This window comes from Vanacampus margaritifer, chromosome 3, assembly GCF_051991255.1.
Source record: "Vanacampus margaritifer isolate UIUO_Vmar chromosome 3, RoL_Vmar_1.0, whole genome shotgun sequence".
NCBI classification, from domain to species: domain Eukaryota; kingdom Metazoa; phylum Chordata; class Actinopteri; order Syngnathiformes; family Syngnathidae; genus Vanacampus; species Vanacampus margaritifer.
In genome coordinates this window covers 17,010,233-17,028,953 of record NC_135434.1, presented here as the reverse complement: position 1 = coordinate 17,028,953, position 18,721 = coordinate 17,010,233, and the positions used below count along the sequence as shown (strand labels likewise).

The window sequence follows — 18,721 nt, the reverse complement described above, 5'->3', positions numbered from 1 at the left end:
CTACATTTGTCATTTCTAATTTCAACTTTTTAAATGTTTCAATAATGAATTGTCTACATCAAATTTTGGCTCTATTGCAGTCCACTTTCGGGCCAATCGAAGCCGTTTTTATTTACTGGATTATCAATTTGGGTGCTGTCATTGTGCACGTCTCGTTCTGGAGTCAGCGCTTGAAAAATTATGATATTTTTTTCCCGTTTTAATTGGACAAGGAAGCAATTTCACATCATATTCTCGCAATGATAAGCGGTTCAGATAATGGATGGATGGATTCTTAGTTACTGAAAGAGGTGTTGGCTCCCTCTATTCGGTTTAGGTGAACGGTATGGGATTTTTAATAGGTTTTAGGTACACACTCACACCCGCACATGCACATACTCACGCACAGACAAAAATAAATAAATAAATAAATAATGGCTCACTATTGGAGCAATTTTAAGAGAGACACCATATAGAAGAAAATAAAAAAAAACATGATAAATCTGCCTGTCTGCACATAGAGAGGAATGGCCACAAACAAGAAATGGTATTAAATCGAACAAGGCGTAAAGCAGGGGTGGGCAATTCTGGTCCTCGCGGGCCGGAGTCCTGCAGGTTTTAGAGGTTTCTCTCCTCCAACACACCTGATTCCAATGAACAGGATCATTACCAGGCTTATGCGGCTGATGAGCTGATCATATGAATCAGGTGTGTTGGAGAAGGGAAACATCCAAAACCTGCAGGACTCCGGCACTTGCGGACCGGGTTTGCCCACTCCTGGCGTAAAGGGTTAAACATGAGAGGAACACAAAATCCAACCCACTAAGTATTTGCATCGTCAAAAGAGTACTGTGACATTTGTTGCAATAATTTGAATGTATTTCATTTTTAATCAGCTTTATCACATCTTGGATTTTTGATTAATCATGATTAATTGCTTAATTAAAAAGGCTTTTTATCAACATTTTTTATTTGTCAAATTTAAATTAAAGAACACCTGTTATGTGTTAATTCTTTTGACATTCAATGTTATGATCACGTCTTCAATATTTTTGGATCCACTGCACACGCCCATCCTACTCTTTTTCTAATCAGTTAATTATTTGCATAATTTAAAATGGGGGGGGAAATGACCCCAACAGTTTGACATGAGCAAATATTCTGAATGTCATACGCAAACATTGATCCAATGCTTTACTTTAATGCATGTTTATTGCTCAAACACAACCAGTGCTACCTTTAATGTAACCTGCTGTCAACTAAAGGATCATCCGCAGTCAAAATTAATAGTGTGATTAATCTGTGTTAATACATGACTAATGCGATCATTTTTGAGTAATTAGTTAATGCTTTAACTTTGACAGCACTAGTTCATTTATACCATTAAGTATTTACATTATTGTGAATATTATAAAACTGATTCATAATATCTATATACATTCCACTTTTAATAAATTGGTTAATAAGTGCAAACAAAAGTTAAATTATGAGACTAAAGTATTTGTTTATTAAAACAAGCAGTTTTACATTTTAACATATATATATATAAATTTATTATCCGACCTACAAATGACCTGGCCCATCTGTTAGTTTCAATTACCCTTTGCAGGCCTCAACAACAAGTTTGTCCACCCCTGTATTAAAAAACACATGTCGGAAAGGTGAAGTGTTTTTTTTCAAATGAAATGAAACTTAAGCATTAAATAGGTGAATTCCCCACAAGACATTTCATTACAGGAAACTGACATCAGATATGTTCCTTTTCATCAGGGTTGACACTGAAAATCCCTCGGGTTATCTTTTATAGCAATTCTCTCATTGCCGAAATGTGTTTAAATACGAGAAGATATAACCACAAAGGGGATTTATTTGTTTTATTACAAAGGCTGGATTACAATAGACTCTGGCATATAACGACACGCGACACGATATTCCAAACTCGATTTGGTCAATTGATCAGGAATGATAACTCGAGAAGGCTGTTTCAAAATCAAACGCAAGTTTGTGTTGCTCTGGAAGGTCACAGAAAGCTTTTTGATACTCATTACATCCACCCTCACATCTCACATCACCAGTTACAAGCTCATGATGGAAAACCGTTTCTTCTGTTTAGTGCACCTCGGAAAAGTTGAAAACATTGAAATGAAGGGACCAAAGGAAAGTGATTTGATATTGACTCTCACATCACAAAGTCGACCATCCAGAGGAGTGCTACACTTAAAAATTAAAAAAAAAAAAATGAAATTCTCAGGCGAGGTTTTAAATTCAATTCGTACCACCATCTTTTGATTGTTTCATCCTCCTGCTGCTGCTACGGCAAGTCAGAAAAGTCACTTTGAAAGGAATGTGGACTCAAGTGCTGCGTCTGCTCAGAAAATTCAAACTAAGGCTCTTCACATTTACAGGTCAAGTGGCGGAGGGTGGATGTGGCGCACCTGCTGACAACAACAACATGTTCGTGGAACTGGTTTGAAATGATCAATTTGAAATGGCCAGGCCTTTAACTTTACTGTCCTTTTGTTGGGTCCGCAATGTGCATCTGGATCAGCGGAGGACTCTTGGTGGGAGGTTGCCTGTGTTACTGGGGAAGGGGCGTGCCTACACCAGCTCCACGTAATTGGCCGGGAACATTCCAAAATGGCCACTGGGGCCGTAGCCTCGCCACCATCCCTCATCGATCATTTCGATCCCCGAGATGATCTCGTCGGGGTCGAAGGAGATCTCCGTATCGTCCGCTGGGGGAACAAAAAGACATTTAGTGCAAAATACAAACATTTTTTCGTGTCCTGCATCGTTTATTCTCATTTGGGCCACGGGTAAGATGGAGCCTAACCCCGAGAAAACCCACGTGAGCACGGGGAGGACATGCAAACGCCACACAGAAGGCAGGAGTCCAAATTCAAATCCAAAACGATAAACTGTGATGCATGCATGCCAACACTTTTCTCTTTTTTTGAAACAAGTGAAACGTAATTACCAGCCTGGTAATCGTACAAGGCCCGAGCACAGATTCCTCGATCCGGTGTCTCCTCAGCAGTCACCTCGTAGTTGTTCTCCTCAACCTGCCAGAGAATTTGGCTCATTTCTGTCCTTAAACTACTTTCTTATGCTGCAAAGGAACAAATCAACCACCTGAGGGGTGTCTTCATATGTGTGCTCCTCCACACAGGGGCTGGCGGCTGGTGCTTCTTCCTCTGTAAAAAAAAAAGAAAAGAAAAAAAAGAGAGCTCTTGTCATGTGTTTATCTACCAGCAGGGGGCAGCAGATTGCAGCAGCTGATGGGCTCAAGTGCTGACGGCAATACATGTTTATATGAAGCCAATGAGCGAGTTAAGACTCCAGCCGGTGCCCCCACCTTTCGATTGCTCCTCGGGGGCTGCTTCCGGCTCGTCATACTCACACCTGGACTGTCCATCATCCACATCTGGCTCTTATCACCCAAAAAACACAAGCACAGGCATGCATGGACACACACACACACACACACACACACACACACACAAGCCCACACAGGATGAAAACCACCACTGCTAGTGAGAGGCGATAAAAATGTCAACAAAGCATGATTGATTGAAAGGATAACTGATTTGAAATGATTTTAAGTGATAGAATGGCAAAAAAAAAAAAAAAAGCGACAAAGAAAAGATGTCATTTACAGCAGCGTTTCCCAAACTAATAACGTTTGGGAAACGCTGGCATAGAGTCACCTGACATGTTGTGTGTTGTGTTGTGTAAGCTCACACCTGCAGCCTGGACAGGGGAGGCGGAGCCTGCCGGCACCGGGGAGGCTTGACGCTGAGGGGGGTCGGCCCGCTCGCTTTCATACTTAGACAGAAAAGGGCTTTGCAGGCGCCCTAAGTGGGGGGCGCACGGAATCCAAAGCATGCACAGATGGGAGAAGGAGTAGGAGGAGAGAAAAGAAAGGAGGAGGAGACTCATGATGGAGACGCACAAACAGGTTTAAGTGTGATCATGGACAGGTAGAGCTCCACGAGAGGACAAATGCCACCACTAGCCAAGAGTGGGAATGCAGGAGCGGCTGACCTGTAAAGCGATGGATGGCGGGTACTACCTGGCTGGGGGCTGGCAGGGGCCGCAATGGGCACGTTTGAATCGCTGGGAGTTATTCCCTTCTCTCGCTGCTTGAACACGTCTCGGGGGTTGGTTGCTCGCTGAGAGATGAGGGAAGCTGCCTCCTACAACAAAGACAGCAGCCGATTAGTGGGAGGAAAAAACTAAGTCAAATGGAATTGCTACGCTGGTTTCTGGTTGTACTACAGCTACACATATATACAGAATTGAATATCAAATTGGTGGCTAATAAAAAGGTGGTTGTATCTTTGAATTCAATTACAGTCATTTCAGGGTAAGCAATTTGTGGTTATTTGAACGTAACGCACTACAGTTAAAAGGAGTGTCAAACGTTGAGATAAAGATTTGTGTTGAGGTAATTTTTTTTGCCAGTAGATGGCATTTGTGTTTCATGTTGGACATTGGTGATATAAACTCTACATTTTTCTTTTCAAATTCAGAGCAGTTGGTATTTAGAACGAGAAGCAACTTGTGGACTGCAGACCATTTTCTTCATTGTAAATTACAATAGTCTCCATTCCTCACAAACATATTTTTTTTAAATCGCATTTACTATTGCTGAATTGTGTTATAGTCGCTCCTTTACACAATGTTGTGTGTAAAATTAAGCATGAATGACAATGTGTTTAGATCAATTGAAAAAAGAAAAAAAAATAGCAAAATCTGCTTAATGACTTTTAAATACTTTTTAAATGACCCGCGTAAACCGTGTGTACCGTATTACCGATAAAAATCAGCACAATAGTGTGTTTCTTCACAACAATAGAACATGTCCACTATGATGACCCTAGAAAAAAAGAAAACATAGCCCACCAAGTTAAGAAAAGATTGATGGCTTAAGTTTGTCTTCTTAAAAAAAAAATCTATACGATAGATAATAAATATAAATAATCTATTATTTCTTATGTGAAAATTGTATTCATTTCCACCGTGTTCAACCTTAGAGGTTCCGTTGTATGTATTTTTGTTGCATAAGAAGAAAGAAGAAACAATTTTGAGGCGGGCTGAGAAGAGTTGCAAATAATTGCGCCGTGCAAAGGAGACCACATTGAAGGAGGCGGACTCACATGGGCCTTCTCCATAGATTCTACTCGTCTGACCGCTTTCTTCTGGGCTGCCTGGTTCTCCCGCTGCTGCTCCTGATGTTGATCACATTAAATGTTGGCTCTCATCAGCTACCCTCCAGAGTTCTCCGCATGCTAATTGTATACAACTTACATAACAGCTGATCAAAATCTCTAATTCACTTTCTGGTTCATCCCCCCCGCCCGCCCCCTTAACCACAAAATAAAAGCAGTCAGACACTGACCAAGCGTTGCTTCTCTTGCTCTTTGCTTTCAGCTTCCTGCTGGTGCTTCCTGTCAAAGCGACAATCAAATCAGACCATTGTCAATACCGCCAGTCAACACGCTTGCCGCCAACCTACTTTTGTTGCTCAATTTGAACGGCCCTCTCCTTGTCCCGTTTGTCCCTCTGTGCCGCCTCCTTGACTTCTCGGTCTTTCCTCTCTTTCTCCAGATGCTGGCGCTCGTCATCTGCTTTGCGCCGCTCCTCCACGCGACGTCTCTCCTCCTCTTTCTGGGGCACAAAAAGAACGATTTTATTGTGCTACGGCAATGACAACGCGTGTCAAAAGAACATACTGTACACACGCAAACTGAATGAGAAAGATGTGTTGTAAAACGGTGTGTCTGTATCAGAGGAAAAAGCCTGAGGAGCATCAGTACCTCCGCCTGTGCCCAGAACGTGTCCTTGTTGGTCTTACGGATTTCAGACATAGCGTTGGTCTTCTGGTACACGGAGCCCTGCAGCAAGGACAATTAACTCTTTGACTGCCAGACGTTTTCAGAAAAGGGATGCCGTGGGTGCCAGCCGATTTTAAGCATTTTGACTGATCTTTCAAGGTCCATAGAAAATTATGTGTTTGGACTATGGAAACACACATACTACCAAATGAAAGATTGGACTCTCATCTTTCATCAGAAAAAAAAGTTTGTTTCTACCTTATTCCGTTTTTCAGTAATCAACAATAGAAAATGGTTAGTTTCACCTCTGTTTTGAAACAAACGTCTTTTAACGTCTTTGGCACTCCTCCATAGGATTTTACTAAACGTTATTTAACGTTTTTGGCAGTCAAAGAGTTAACATGAAGTGATAGGGCAGCAAAACATAATTGGTAATACATCTCACATTATTAAGCTGAACACAAAGGTTTCACAGTGAAGCTGAATTGAGAATGCAGTAAATAAATGTGATTAGCAAAAAAATATTAAAATATAAATATTATATATATATAAATTAAATATAAATGATGAATAAAAAATAATACAAAAAATGTAAAATAAATAAAAAATAAAATCTAATATAATATATATTATAGATAAATATATTTAAAAAATATTCAAAGAGAGATTCTCCCATCCATTTTCTATACTGCTGCCTTGTCACAAGATGGCAGGTTAGCTTGCGCTTATCCCAGCTGACTTTGGGCGGCAAACGCTTTGATCAAGTAAACGATTCACTGTTTAAATGTAAACACCATCTTTAAACAAGAGAATAAAGCCCTTTTCACACTGCACTTGGTTTTCGTGGTGTTGATTGCAGCACTGGACAGCGCATGGACGACAGCGATCCAGCACAAGCATGTCCATATTGATTGCTAAGCTACAAAATAGCCTGGTGCCTTTTCCTGCTGGTTTGGACACAAAGTAATTCAGAATCAGATATTGAACATTTGTCCAATAGAGTACGTTTGCCTTGCCGGCACCACATATACAACGAATGGGCTGGTCGATGCTGAACTGTGCTACATTAAGTGCAGAATGAAAAGGCCATAAAGTGAAACGATAGATCCAAATGGAAACAAATGCTCCTGTTGCAGTCAATACAGGTAGTAAACCAACTGCACCATCTGCTGTATACAGCCAAATTGGGAAATCAATTCAGTCTCAAAGAGGTAGCCACTAGACAGCATAAACTTGTCAATAGGTCCCAAATTGTTAGTCCCCATTTCAATTTCTATAGGCAACACAAACACTGCATTGCTTTGCAGAAGAGATGAGCATCAAATGAGGCGTACCACGGGACCCTGAGGGCCGCTGTCTTGGAAGCGGCTGGAGGTTTCTTTGTGGAAGCTGTAGTTGGCTCCGGAGGCCTTGGCCACCTTCTCCATGATCACCTCAGGTTCGACATCCTCATCTGCTCGGGCATTTATTGTAACGTGGGCCCCCTGAAACACACGAAAATTAAAGTTCCATTTACTGCTCGGGCTGACAAAAGCTGGTGTTAACTTGGTGCCTATCCGGGCGCTTGCTTCTATGATATACGATGTATGACATTGAAAGTACTCCAACAGAGCCTTTTTCCACAGATGCATGCAGCTTTGATGAATGGTCTTTTCTTCAATGTGCAATTCAGCGCGTTTTAAACACAAACAGATGGTGGGAGCAAAAAGTCAAATGTATATTTTAATGAATGCTATGTTACCTTAAGAAAGTTGGCCATGGAGCTCACGTGATTTGCACAAAGTCCTTTCCTGGCATCATTCACTCCTTCCCCCGTCTGAGACACAAACAATTGGTTCTTAATGGCTGCAAAGGACAAATGCACTTTTGTGGAATGCAGCACTGACCCAGTTGATGAGGACATATTTAGGAAGACCCGAGTTTGGGTCCTGGACTCGACAGAAGGCATACATCACTTTTCCGCTGTTGAGCTCCTCCACCAGCTCCTCCAATCCTCCATCTGATAGACAAACATTGTGGGAACAGTCAAATGGCTGCTGTGGTTGCTTGTATAACAGGGAACATTTTTGCCTTTACAAATGACGGGTTGAGACAGCAGAGGCAAGCGCTTGCTTTGTGCTGATCTTCCAGTGCTGCGGTCGCGTGCTGACAGAGACATTCCGACACGCATTTGATATTGTTGTGTCGAGACGACAAAAGCTTGACGAACGGCACAAGCAATTGCTCACCTCCCGTTTCTGCCAGGCGGATGTCATTACTGTTTCCCTCATAGGTGAACAGGGCCCTGAGGAGGAGAGACAGGAAAACATATTACAATGTTGCTCTCTTTTAACCGTTCTATTACTTTGAGGCTTTTTTTCCCTCCCCGCTGCGTGTGGAATGAGCAAAAGCGGTCAACTTGTTTAGAGAAATATTATGCCGTTTTCCATTATTTAAAGAGTTTCTTGGTATCTTAGTAATATCTGTGTCATGCTTTTGTCAAAATAACCCAAGGATGATGAACAATTACAGTACACTATGCATTACCATGAAGATGTACCAGAGCACAAGCCCCGAAAAGAATTTTATTTCCCTCGACAGAACAAAAATAATTCCATAAAGGCAACAACACATAACTTTCCCATTGTACGTCCCCTTTAAATCGTCACGTGATGCCCTAATTGTGAGATATGTTTAACAGCAATCTTATCACTGCACCTCACAGTGAACGATGCAACTAATGAGATTGTAAACAATGGGTGCAAAGATGACAATCAGGTTAGGAAACAAATAAACAACATAGTGGTAAATAGAGTGACAAGAGGCAATTTTACAAAAATGCATTTCTTTTTGTTATCACGAGATTATTTCCCAGCTGCTCAGCACAAATTGCAAACAATTAAGAGAATGTAAACAAGTGGAAACTGAACTGTTTCATCTGTGAGGCAAATAAATCCTTTTGATTTATCTGGACCCTCCCTGCGTCGCCATGGCAAATATATTCCATTAGGTGTCATATTATTCTCTGTAACAAAGTTGAGCTAACATATTAAAAAAATTAAAAATGTCACAGTAGTTACAACAACAAATAATTGTACATTAATCATTTTAAATTCCAATTCAGTGACATTGGATCAGAACTTCTCCTGACACATGAATGAATGCGCCTCGGTACTGTTTTAGAGCTTTAGCTCTAAAATAGACATACCTGGCTTCACGTTTTGGTCTGCATATTAATATGGTGACAGCATTTATCAATTGACAGTCCAGGCAAGGACCAGCAGGTGGAGCAGTGTAACCTGCGTGTTATACATTTAATATCACACCACAAAATAAAAATAAATAACATAAAGTGGGAAAAAAAATCCTGAACTGAAGATGATGCCACCAAAAGACAACAAAACGAAAGTTCATCGCACATTATTTGTTGCATTTGTCACAATTACCACATCCTTGCTCAATCAGGAAGTGGTTGCCTTGCTCGACTCAGACCTTGTAAAAGAAAAAGAAAAAAAGAAAAAGAAACAAACCTACACGCAAAACATTTTAACAACTCTGTCTGAACCCATTTGAATACAGTATTCATTAGACATGCATGTGCTGCGGTTAATACAGTTATATTAAACCATGCATTGTAACCGCTAGGAAATGGACATAAAAGACTGACTGAACAGATTACTGCACAGGAACAATATACACGGTGGTTGACACTGTAACATATGCCGAGGTTTAAAAAATAACGATAATTCGGTGAACACTGGCGACAACTAAACGTTACTTCACGACTGACATGCTAGCCAGCATCAAATCGCAATGCCTCCTCATTCAGCCTCAAAGTTTCCGCGTGTGCTTTGCTACGCCTTACCAGTTGGTATCGGATTTTTCATTTACCACTTCTTTGTACGCCGTTGTTAGCGCGGGGCCATTTTTGCTGAGGTTTACTGCCATGGTTGTGTTGGGTTGGGTTGAGCTAGCCAGCTAGCTTTTCTATCCTATCCGGGATGCGCCCTTCCTTCCTTGCTGGAGGAGTGCCGCTGACGCTATCTTTCAGCTGAGCTAACCAGGAAGCTAAGCTATGCTAATGATACATTGGGAGGCTGCGTCATAAGTACAAGGGCAGCGCGAATGAGCGGTGCTTGTCTGTATCCTGTGGTTATACAAAATGTGGCATCAAATAAACATAGGTTGGCCCTCATAGTTATTCAAAGCATTGATTTCAAATCATTGGATGTTTTCACAATACTGGAAATATATATATATTTTCAATACTAAGCAAATAAAAATATGTTAGGGTGTAGAAACCAAACACACCCTGCTTCTCCTATCGTCATGCCAGACTTGACGCAAATCGGTATTATCACAAACATAACAAATCTAAGTATAATACATCAATTTCCCGAACCACTTATAGATCATATTTAAGTAATAAATGTATTTATTGTGTAGGGAGAACATGACAAAAGTGCTTGGCGAGTCCAAGTTGGCTGTATCAACCAAGACATAATCATTACATCCCAAAAACAGAAAACTAAAAACGACAGTAAATCCATTGGTTTTATTCATGTTTAATGACAATGTCAACAGTTACCTTGTGTGGACAAAGTGAAGAGATGTGGATGCTCAATGTTACAGTTCAAGCACAATTTCAAAATTTAAACTGCATGAAAGCCAGCCCTGAATTAGAAAAAAAAAAAAAATCTAAGGAAATTAACTAGCCATGACATCCAATTTAGGCATTTGACACTTTAGATGTTTTTCCTGTATATACAAAATGAGGGTTAAGGCTAAAGTTTCATCAGATGTGTTAGGCAGATGAATTATAACAAAATCCCTGATATCTGGCAAGTGGCTGAGAGAAGGTTCTCTGGAGTGCAAATCATGCCAAGCTGCCTATATAAACTTCATTGAGCACAGGAGTCAATGGTAATACCAATCATAATGGATTGAGGCTGCATTCAGGCATTCAGTTGGAGGAGCTTAAAAAAAGCCAGATAAACAATGTACACAAAGTCTGAACATAAAACCACCTTTACTTCATTCAGTGTACCTTTTCAAAACCTTATAGTGTTTTAGACAATTTCCCAACAGCAATGAATTTTTCAATTAAAACATGGTCTACGACCTAGCATTTAATAAAGCTACTAAATATTCATGCTTTGCTATGGACCATTTCGAGCGTGTTGGAAGATGTGTTTCTTCCACTTTTATGCTATTAAATAATTTCCCTTTATATTGGCAGCATAAGTACATGAAGAAAAAAAAATCACACACTAACTATGTTATCCAACAGTTACAAAGTATTAAATTCAAACTAACATTATATTATAACACATTCCAATCATGATCACAGCAGATGACATGACAACAGAAGGCTAAAACTATTTTAAAGATACTACACAAATGTGGCAACCAGACAAAGCGGTCAGCTGAGGTTGTTTACCCCAAAATATACCTTTGAAATCATGATTAGGAGTATGGAGAACCGCAGATTTACATCACCTGAAATGTTTGTTTAAAAAAGAAAAAGAAAAAGAAAAGAAGAAGAGATGACCATGTCATATTAACGTACCCTGAAAACAAAAGCATTACTTCAGTTCCACTTTAGAGCGTCAACAAAAGCATCAGTAGCATAAATGTGAAGTTGTTCACATCCAAGTTTTGTTCATAAAACAAATGTAAAGTGTGACAGGAGCATCCTCTCCAACAAAATGAATACTGGTGTAAAAACAAAACAAAACATCAGGGCAGATCATCAGTTTTGTCTTTCAGCACATTTTTGTTTTGCTTTATAAACATAACAGTAAAACCTAAAATATGGACTCAAGGCATTCTTCCCACCAAGTTTCGCTGCCTATTACAAAGGTTGATGATTGCGTGTGATACCTGAGTAACTGCACTGCGGAGGTAACACATAGCTTAGCTACATGCCGAGGAGTAGCCATGATCATACCAGCAACGTCTTGTAACAGTAACATTTGGCAGGCCAAAACAATAATGAATAAAAAAGAACAAAATGTGCGAAAAATCCAGTTGCCATTTTGACCTACGCGTGTGTGTGTGCGTGCGTGAGTGTGTGAGGGGCTGTGGAAGGGCAGATAAAGCTCTAGTGCCATTAACGCTACATGCTGCGATTCCAAAAGCAAAGGAAGATATCTGATCAGTCTTTCTTCTTTTTTAATTTACAATTTCACATTGTTTTGGGGTAGCGTTAGTATGTGCCATACGATCAGCTGCTGGTAATGACACTGCACCATTATTGTGTTGAACTGGGAACATTCTGTCTCAATTGCACGTCGACCAAAACATTACAACACAGAAAGGCCACTAAATCCATGAAAATACACTAAGAGAAGAAGACATCCAGCGGGACATAGGCAGCATCCCTAAAAATGAAGGTGATCGTTTCCAAAATCCAGCCAGTAAAATAACATGAGAATGAGACGTGTGTATGTAAAGCAACGATGATGGCAGCAAGAACAATAGCAAAAGTAACAGTTTGAAAGTCTTGAGTGTGGCGTATGGGCTGTGAGTAGTGTCTGCTTTCCGCTAAAGGAGTGCTTCCAGGAGTAGTTCAGGTCCTGCTGAGATCCACACATGCAGCAAGGGCAGCGCATTGGATCAGCTCAGCATGTCATTATATTGCCACCTTGTCCAAAAGGTTTCCTGTTGTCGTGTGTGTTGTTTTTCCGATGTCTCCAGTTACAAATCAAACATGTTCCGTTTGTTCTGCTTTCAGATTTCCATCACCCTGGCAACCTCACATTGCATACTTCTGGGTCCATTCTCTTGCTAATTTGTTGTACCTGCAAAAAACAAGAAAGATCTTCCGTCAACTTGCAATGGAAAATAAATGTTAAAGGGGAAGCCAAACGCCCTCCCCAATTTTTTTTGCGTGTGTGACAATAATATGTTCTATGAAGCCCCACAAGTCTAAATATAGTATGCTGGTTAATATTGTGTTAGTGGAATATGCAGCAAAATCCAGCCATTTTTATCCATCTCAGGGGCGGGCATTTTTGGCACTTGCTGACTAAAGCTGGCATCAATGTTACTCAGATCTCGGTAAACAACCAATCACAGCTCAGCTTCAGAAAACAGGTGAGCTGTGATTGGTCATTGCTTGAGCCCAGAGCAATTGCTAAAGTGGCAAAATGGCCGAAAAACAGCTGTAATTTTTTCTAACTCATATTCCACAAATGTAATTGTATTCAGAATGTCATGTTTAGACTAGTGAGGTCACATATAACATATCATTGTCAAGAAATGATGAAGGATGACTTCCCCTTTAAATGCCAGCTGGCTAATGCATTTGTGCACTTACTTTTCCCTGTCGGCCTTGTATGTGTGAGCGATCTCTGGCACCAAAGGGTCATCGGGGTTTGGGTCACAAAGAAGGGAGCAGATTGATAATAATACTGTGGAAATATGAATACAAGTAATACATCAACATGTGTTCAGGCACGCAAGTCCGAGTCTGGGCCTTTACAACTGAAATGGGGTTTGCATCGAGTTCACAGCGTTTACAAGTTATAAAATATTCTATTTCAAGACGCCGCAGCTACTATAAATATGGAACAAGTGAGGCATGTTACAGCTGGATCGTCAACATACATTAGTATCAAAAGTAATGCAGGGGAAAAGGGATGATTACTTTCATAACAGCCATAAAGGTCACATGCTATAAAAGTTATCTGTTGACAGTTTTAAGGAAGTGTTGATTTAATCATTTTGTGTGTTGTCGTTGAAATGCACTGTAGCAAACTGGAGGCCAAGTGTGTTATACGCAGATAAGGCTTCTTTGTAAGAATTGTCTGAACTACTACTAACATAAAGGTGACATCCTATCCTGACAATTCTAATCTGTACTCCTCTGTGTTTTTCATCCAAACTTGGTTTTCATGTCATTCCAAATTTGATTGTACATTTTTGCCACTCAAAATATGCGTCACAACTGCCAATGAGTGACACTTGGCGCCAAGTTTTATTTAGCTATTCAATCATTGATGCATCCAAGACAAGAAACATTTCTCAAACCCCACCCCTAGATTAAATATATTAAAAATGAACTTCACTCCCGCCTCACAGATGGCGCATCATGGCGGCTTAAAATCGTGTGAGAGACTAAAGATGACTTCTTTTCGCTCTGATATGCCGACGCTGTGTGCTGAACGCAGAAAATGATGACACTTTTGATTTGCTGTAAGTGGATAATGTCTGGTTTTTGGCTTTGGTTGCACGAATATGAATAAGGAGGACTCAAATAGACATTGACTATTTTATTTGCAAGTAAGCTTCAACTAAGTTGCTTTTTTTCCCAAGTTCAAAATGTTTCAAATCTTCTGTAACAGTTTATTGATTCCATATATGCAAAACACTATACTTTTATTTTATTTTGATATACATACAAATGAAGGAAATGCAGCGTTATCCTCACTTTAGATGTCTAAATGGTTTACATAAGCAGAGACCCTGACTCCCCCAACCACTTTGTATTGAAGATACCCGATGACACAATGTGCTGAAGAGGAAAACCAGTTCCTGACACTTGTACTCAACCAAGTGTTGACAACCTTGGACTGTAAACAATGTTTTGAGTAGATGAATGACAATTAAAGGCATCACCGAGTCTGATTGACTGATGCCAAAATCAGGTGGCTAAATTTGCCCTAAAAGTATAATTAATATAAAAATTAAAAAAAGGGATATTTCTTTGACTGACATTGGGAGCTATCCGTTGTTGTAAGACTGCAGGAACCTAAATGCCTCATAAATATTAGTTTGCGACTAGAGTAGATCAAGTTTATTGGCACTTACCTTTTGATACTGTTAGTGCAGGTGACCACTGTGATCTCAGTATATCCAGACAAATACTCCCATTGCTGTTAATATTAGGGTGGTAAATCTTTGTTGTAAACGCAACCTGTAATTTAACAAGAAAGTTGTCATTTCCAAGCAAGTAACAAAGTACGGTAAACTAAAAATAGTAACAATATAGTCTCTGTATTCCATGACACTGAGGGCAGATGGTTACTCACTTTTGGTGGTTTGAATGGATAATCTGTGGGGAAGTGGATGGTAAGGAAAAACACTCCATTCTGATACGGGCTGTCACTCTAGTGGCATCGAAACAACAAGCAGTTAGTGCTTGTGTAGCATATTTCAAATGCAATCATACAATAGTAATACTTACCGGACCCATTATCGTTGCCTGCCAATGAAACACTGAAAAATATAAAACAATGACAACATTGCATCTGACACGTAAAGGAATTGAATTGTGAATTTGTTTATCAATTGTACTATCATATGTGTTGTAGTACGGGTACATCAGGTAAATAAGGCAAATATATTTTCCCCCATTCATTTCAAAAGGTGAAACCCATAAATTATACTGATATTCATTATACGCAAAATAGAATATTCTAAGCCTATATTGACATGCAAGTTGATAATTAAGGATTACAGATAGTGAAAAACAGAAATTGAGTGTCTCAGAAAGTTTAAATATTTTCAAAGAGCTCAGTATTGGAAAGTCATGGTTTCACACCCTAAGCAACTAATTACACCTCAAAACACCTGCAAAGTTTTCCCAAGCCTTTATATAGTCTCAGTCTCGGTCAGCAGACTACACAATCATGGGGAAGACCGCAAACTTAAGAAAAAGACACAGATTCCCAACAGGATTTGGCATTCATCCACATTGCCAAACATACTAGAAGATTTTTCACTGATCGGATATTACTGTGGTCAGCAACCTCACCTGAGCTAAACCCAATACAGAATCTATAGGATGCTGTCAAGAAAACAACGAGACGTCAAACCCCAACTGTAGAGGACCTGAGTGCTGCTATCGAAGCATCCTTGACTTCCATTCCACTCACTAAGCAGTGCCACTGCCTGATGGCCTCCATGCCAGGGTCACAGTGAAGCCGTATTTAATGCAAAAGGCAGCACAGCCAAGGATCGAGTGCATAGAAAGTATGGCGATTTTCAAAAGCACAGCATTTTTTTTAACTTCTGTAAAATACTCTCATTTTCTGAGGCACCAAGCCATAATAAATTGCAAAAAGGCCTGAACTACTCCAATCAGTGAAATAAATCTAATAAATGTATTTCACTCTCTGAAATGAGGCAACTAAAAATATTCAACAGTTTCATGATATTCTCACTTTTTATTAGATGTCTGATGTACAGTAAATCCCCTCTATCGCAGGTTCCCTGTACCCTCAGTGTGTGTGTGTGTGTGTGTGTGTGAGATTAATTTTGTATTTTGCCCATTTGCCGCATTTGAAAGAGTTTAAATTCCGTTCCGTAAAAAATACCCGTATCTCCTGATTCAACCAGTCAAAAGGGCTGTCACCTTGTTAATGTGCAGTTAGACTGCAATGATCATGCAGGCGGATCATTTTTCATATTCCATTTCAATACAGTACATGACAAGTTCGTCAATATCACAGATTTCACTTCACTTATTGGGTCGTCTGGAACGTAACCACCTGCGATTGAGGGGGATTTACTGGAGTGTATACTGTACTTTGTGTACAATAGAATAGAACAGGATTCTTACAATCATCTCCAACTGGTCCAGCAGAGCACTGAGCAGGGGGGTCCCTCTGCAAGTCGGACAGCTCCTAATGGCAAACAGTTGCAAATTAATTACATCAACGTATTCATGTTGAATTTTTGAGCGTATAATATATACATTAAAACTGGACAAGGGTTGGCAAATTATTTGACAGATATGTTCCTGATAAAAGAACAGTTGCATGAATATTTCATACTATAACGTCATTATGCAATAATGGTATAACTTATCTTTGGGGCTGAAATCTAATTTTGAGCCAGGTATTGCTATTAAAAGCAGTCATAACACGTGGCTGTTGTAAAGACTCACAAATAATTCAACAACTGTATGATTGATAAGACATGATTAATTTTGAAATATCTGTATACTGTATAGTAGGTCAAGAATGTACAGCTGTAAGTAAAATAGAACGCTATTTCAAATAGTGCTAAATACTGTCAGGACATGAATATCATGTGACTTTTTGACAGTCAACACAAACACGAGGCATCCACAATTACGTACACCTGTCAGACAAGTACTAGGGTTGTAGTTACACTGATGTAGAAACACAGGGCATCAAGATTTTAATATTTTTGGTTGACTCATTTAACCGTAAGAAATACGCAATACTGGAAAATAAAGCATCTTTAAATGCAGACGATTTATGTTGCATCACATTAGATTATGTAGTTGATACTAATGATGACTTGATGGTATTATGAGCGGTCTCACTTCAACTGTAATATGACAATAGAAAAGAACATCTGCCACTTTTACAACAAGGATCAGATTTGCATTTCAGAATCTCGTCGTATACATGTTGCCTCTCACACTATTCAAAAAGTATCCAGCAGTATAAAAATATACACACACACCTTGGCCAACCGCGCTGCCCCATTTGCCAGCCCATAAATGGAAACAGCGACACTAGGGTTCAATTTTGGCAACCAGCTAGCAGCTGTCATTCAAACACACCACTTGCCTTACTCCGAAGACCTGCTTTGACAATAACAACTAATAAATAAAATATGTCATATCGTGTACACGTTCGAAACAAATCAAATCAAAACAAATATATACGCAATGATGTTAGCTGTTGCTAGCCGGTGAAACCGTGGGTCGATTTCGCTTAGATAAGACATCGTATCTGCTCATAAACGTAACAGTATCCCAATACAGGTTAGTTCTTCTCAGCCGGCGTTACTGTGGCAACGCACATACGAGGCCAGAATTGGTTAACTTTACATTCGCTGCTCTTTGTTTGTATCTTCAAACTGAATAGCGTCAAAAATGAAAACAATAACATCAGCATACCGCAGCGACAACCGGATCGTCATTTTAAGGAGAAAGGGGTCCTAACATTAAGCACATTGTTGCCAAGTAAGATGCAACTATCTTGTGGAACAAAAAACACACACTCACCTTCTGAATTCTTTTCAACGCCATTGCCCCAATGGCTGCGCTTGGTAGCCTGTCAGCTAACCGTTATGAACATATACAATGTATGTTCGGGGGTGGCGTAATTTCCAAATTACACCTTACAACAGGATGCGGGCAATCACGTTTCGTCTACAACTACGTTGGCGTTTTGCTTCTGGAACAACGTAAGCAGAAAACATTGAAAAATCGTGTTTTCGTTCTGTTGCTAGCCCTAGAATTAACGAGGTGTTTGCTAGTAGTACTCCTGCGACCGAATTCTCGCCCCTTGCAGCTAAGCACAAGCCTGTTGGGGAATCATCGCGAGACTTGCTTTCGTTTCTCGGATGGATTATTTTACTTCAGTTTTGATATCATTTCAAATTAAACATTCGTGGATCGCGGTAAGAGAATATTTGTTTGAACGCAGAATAAATATAAATATGCATATAGCATTAAATATAATGCCAAAACAAGTCTGGCCATCAATCTATTCTAGGATAAGGGTAACTGGGCAAGGGACGTCTATACAGACTGAGGTACTGCTAAATCCGCCAAAATGTCAGAATTGTTCTACTTATTGCCATTGGTGAAATTCACATGGTCGCGTGTGTTTGAGAGTGTGTTCTAACAAAAAGCCACCGGCTGTAAAGTGTGGCGTCAACATAACAAGTGTGGCCAAGTAACCACAAGATGTCACTATTTGAAAACAACAAACAGACTGAGTCAAGCCAGTGTCCTGTTGTCATATTGGATCTTATGTTTAAAAGATTACAGAATTACAACACAATGAACACAACTATGAAGCCACATTTTTTTTTTACTTAGTTTCATTCCTGAAGAAACAAAAATATGGTTGCTAATTCCACATGCAATCATTTTAAAGTGATTTTCTCAGAGTCAGCTGTCTGCACTGCTTTTCTGCACAGCCTTGTTTTTGCAA

General features: G+C 39.8%; 2 protein-coding genes across 6 annotated transcripts; both read right to left on the bottom strand.

The window, feature by feature from the left end:
• Positions 1 to 1,839: 1,839 nt before the first annotated feature.
• On the bottom strand, positions 1,840 to 9,861 carry dbnlb (drebrin-like b). Of its 4 annotated transcripts, XM_077562116.1 has the most exons (15): positions 9,661 to 9,860; positions 8,045 to 8,100; positions 7,703 to 7,815; positions 7,558 to 7,632; positions 7,151 to 7,300; positions 5,799 to 5,876; positions 5,498 to 5,649; positions 5,381 to 5,429; positions 5,139 to 5,210; positions 4,052 to 4,175; positions 3,723 to 3,833; positions 3,335 to 3,409; positions 3,112 to 3,173; positions 2,957 to 3,041; positions 1,840 to 2,714 (listed from the first exon to the last, which is right to left on the bottom strand). In XM_077562116.1, exons 1-15 carry the CDS (start codon positions 9,741 to 9,743, stop codon positions 2,578 to 2,580), a joined length of 1,422 nt encoding a protein of 473 aa, XP_077418242.1. In that variant the 5' UTR covers positions 9,744 to 9,860; the 3' UTR covers positions 1,840 to 2,577. The 4 variants fall into 4 exon arrangements, with proteins under 4 accessions (XP_077418242.1, XP_077418244.1, XP_077418245.1 ...); XM_077562118.1 differs by lacking the exon at positions 3,335 to 3,409 and having other exon boundaries at positions 9,661 to 9,861; XM_077562119.1 differs by lacking the exon at positions 3,723 to 3,833.
• Positions 9,862 to 10,344: 483 nt separating this feature from the next.
• Positions 10,345 to 18,085, bottom strand: ube2d4 (ubiquitin conjugating enzyme E2 D4). Of its 2 annotated transcripts, none has more exons than XM_077561973.1 (7): positions 17,785 to 18,085; positions 16,363 to 16,426; positions 14,986 to 15,017; positions 14,831 to 14,908; positions 14,610 to 14,715; positions 13,117 to 13,210; positions 10,345 to 12,598 (listed from the first exon to the last, which is right to left on the bottom strand). In XM_077561973.1, exons 1-7 carry the CDS (start codon positions 17,806 to 17,808, stop codon positions 12,553 to 12,555), a joined length of 444 nt encoding a protein of 147 aa, XP_077418099.1. In that variant the 5' UTR covers positions 17,809 to 18,085; the 3' UTR covers positions 10,345 to 12,552. The 2 variants fall into 2 exon arrangements, with proteins under 2 accessions (XP_077418099.1, XP_077418100.1); XM_077561974.1 differs by lacking the exon at positions 17,785 to 18,085 and adding an exon at positions 17,238 to 17,342.
• Between the last annotated feature and the right edge of the window lie 636 nt (positions 18,086 to 18,721).

Bases quoted from the DNA above. Each gene is read 5' to 3' on its own strand.
- dbnlb (XM_077562116.1), bottom strand. From the start codon at position 9,743: ATGGCAGTAAACCTCAGCAAAAATGGCCCCGCGCTAACAACGGCGTAC. The intron at 7,301-7,557 runs GTAACATAGCAT...CGTGTGTTTCAG, and splicing joins CCATGGCCAACTTTCTTAAG to GGGGCCCACGTTACAATAAA. The intron at 5,650-5,798 runs GTACTGATGCTC...TTTGTGCCCCAG, and splicing joins CGTTCTGGGCACAGGCGGAG to AAAGAGGAGGAGAGACGTCG.
- ube2d4 (XM_077561974.1), bottom strand. From the start codon at position 17,327: ATGACAGCTGCTAGCTGGTTGCCAAAATTGAACCCTAGTGTCGCTGTT. The intron at 14,716-14,830 runs GTGAGTAACCAT...GTTAAATTACAG, and splicing joins ATCCATTCAAACCACCAAAA to GTTGCGTTTACAACAAAGAT. The intron at 13,211-14,609 runs GTAAGTGCCAAT...ATATTTCCACAG, and splicing joins TGCACTAACAGTATCAAAAG to TATTATTATCAATCTGCTCC.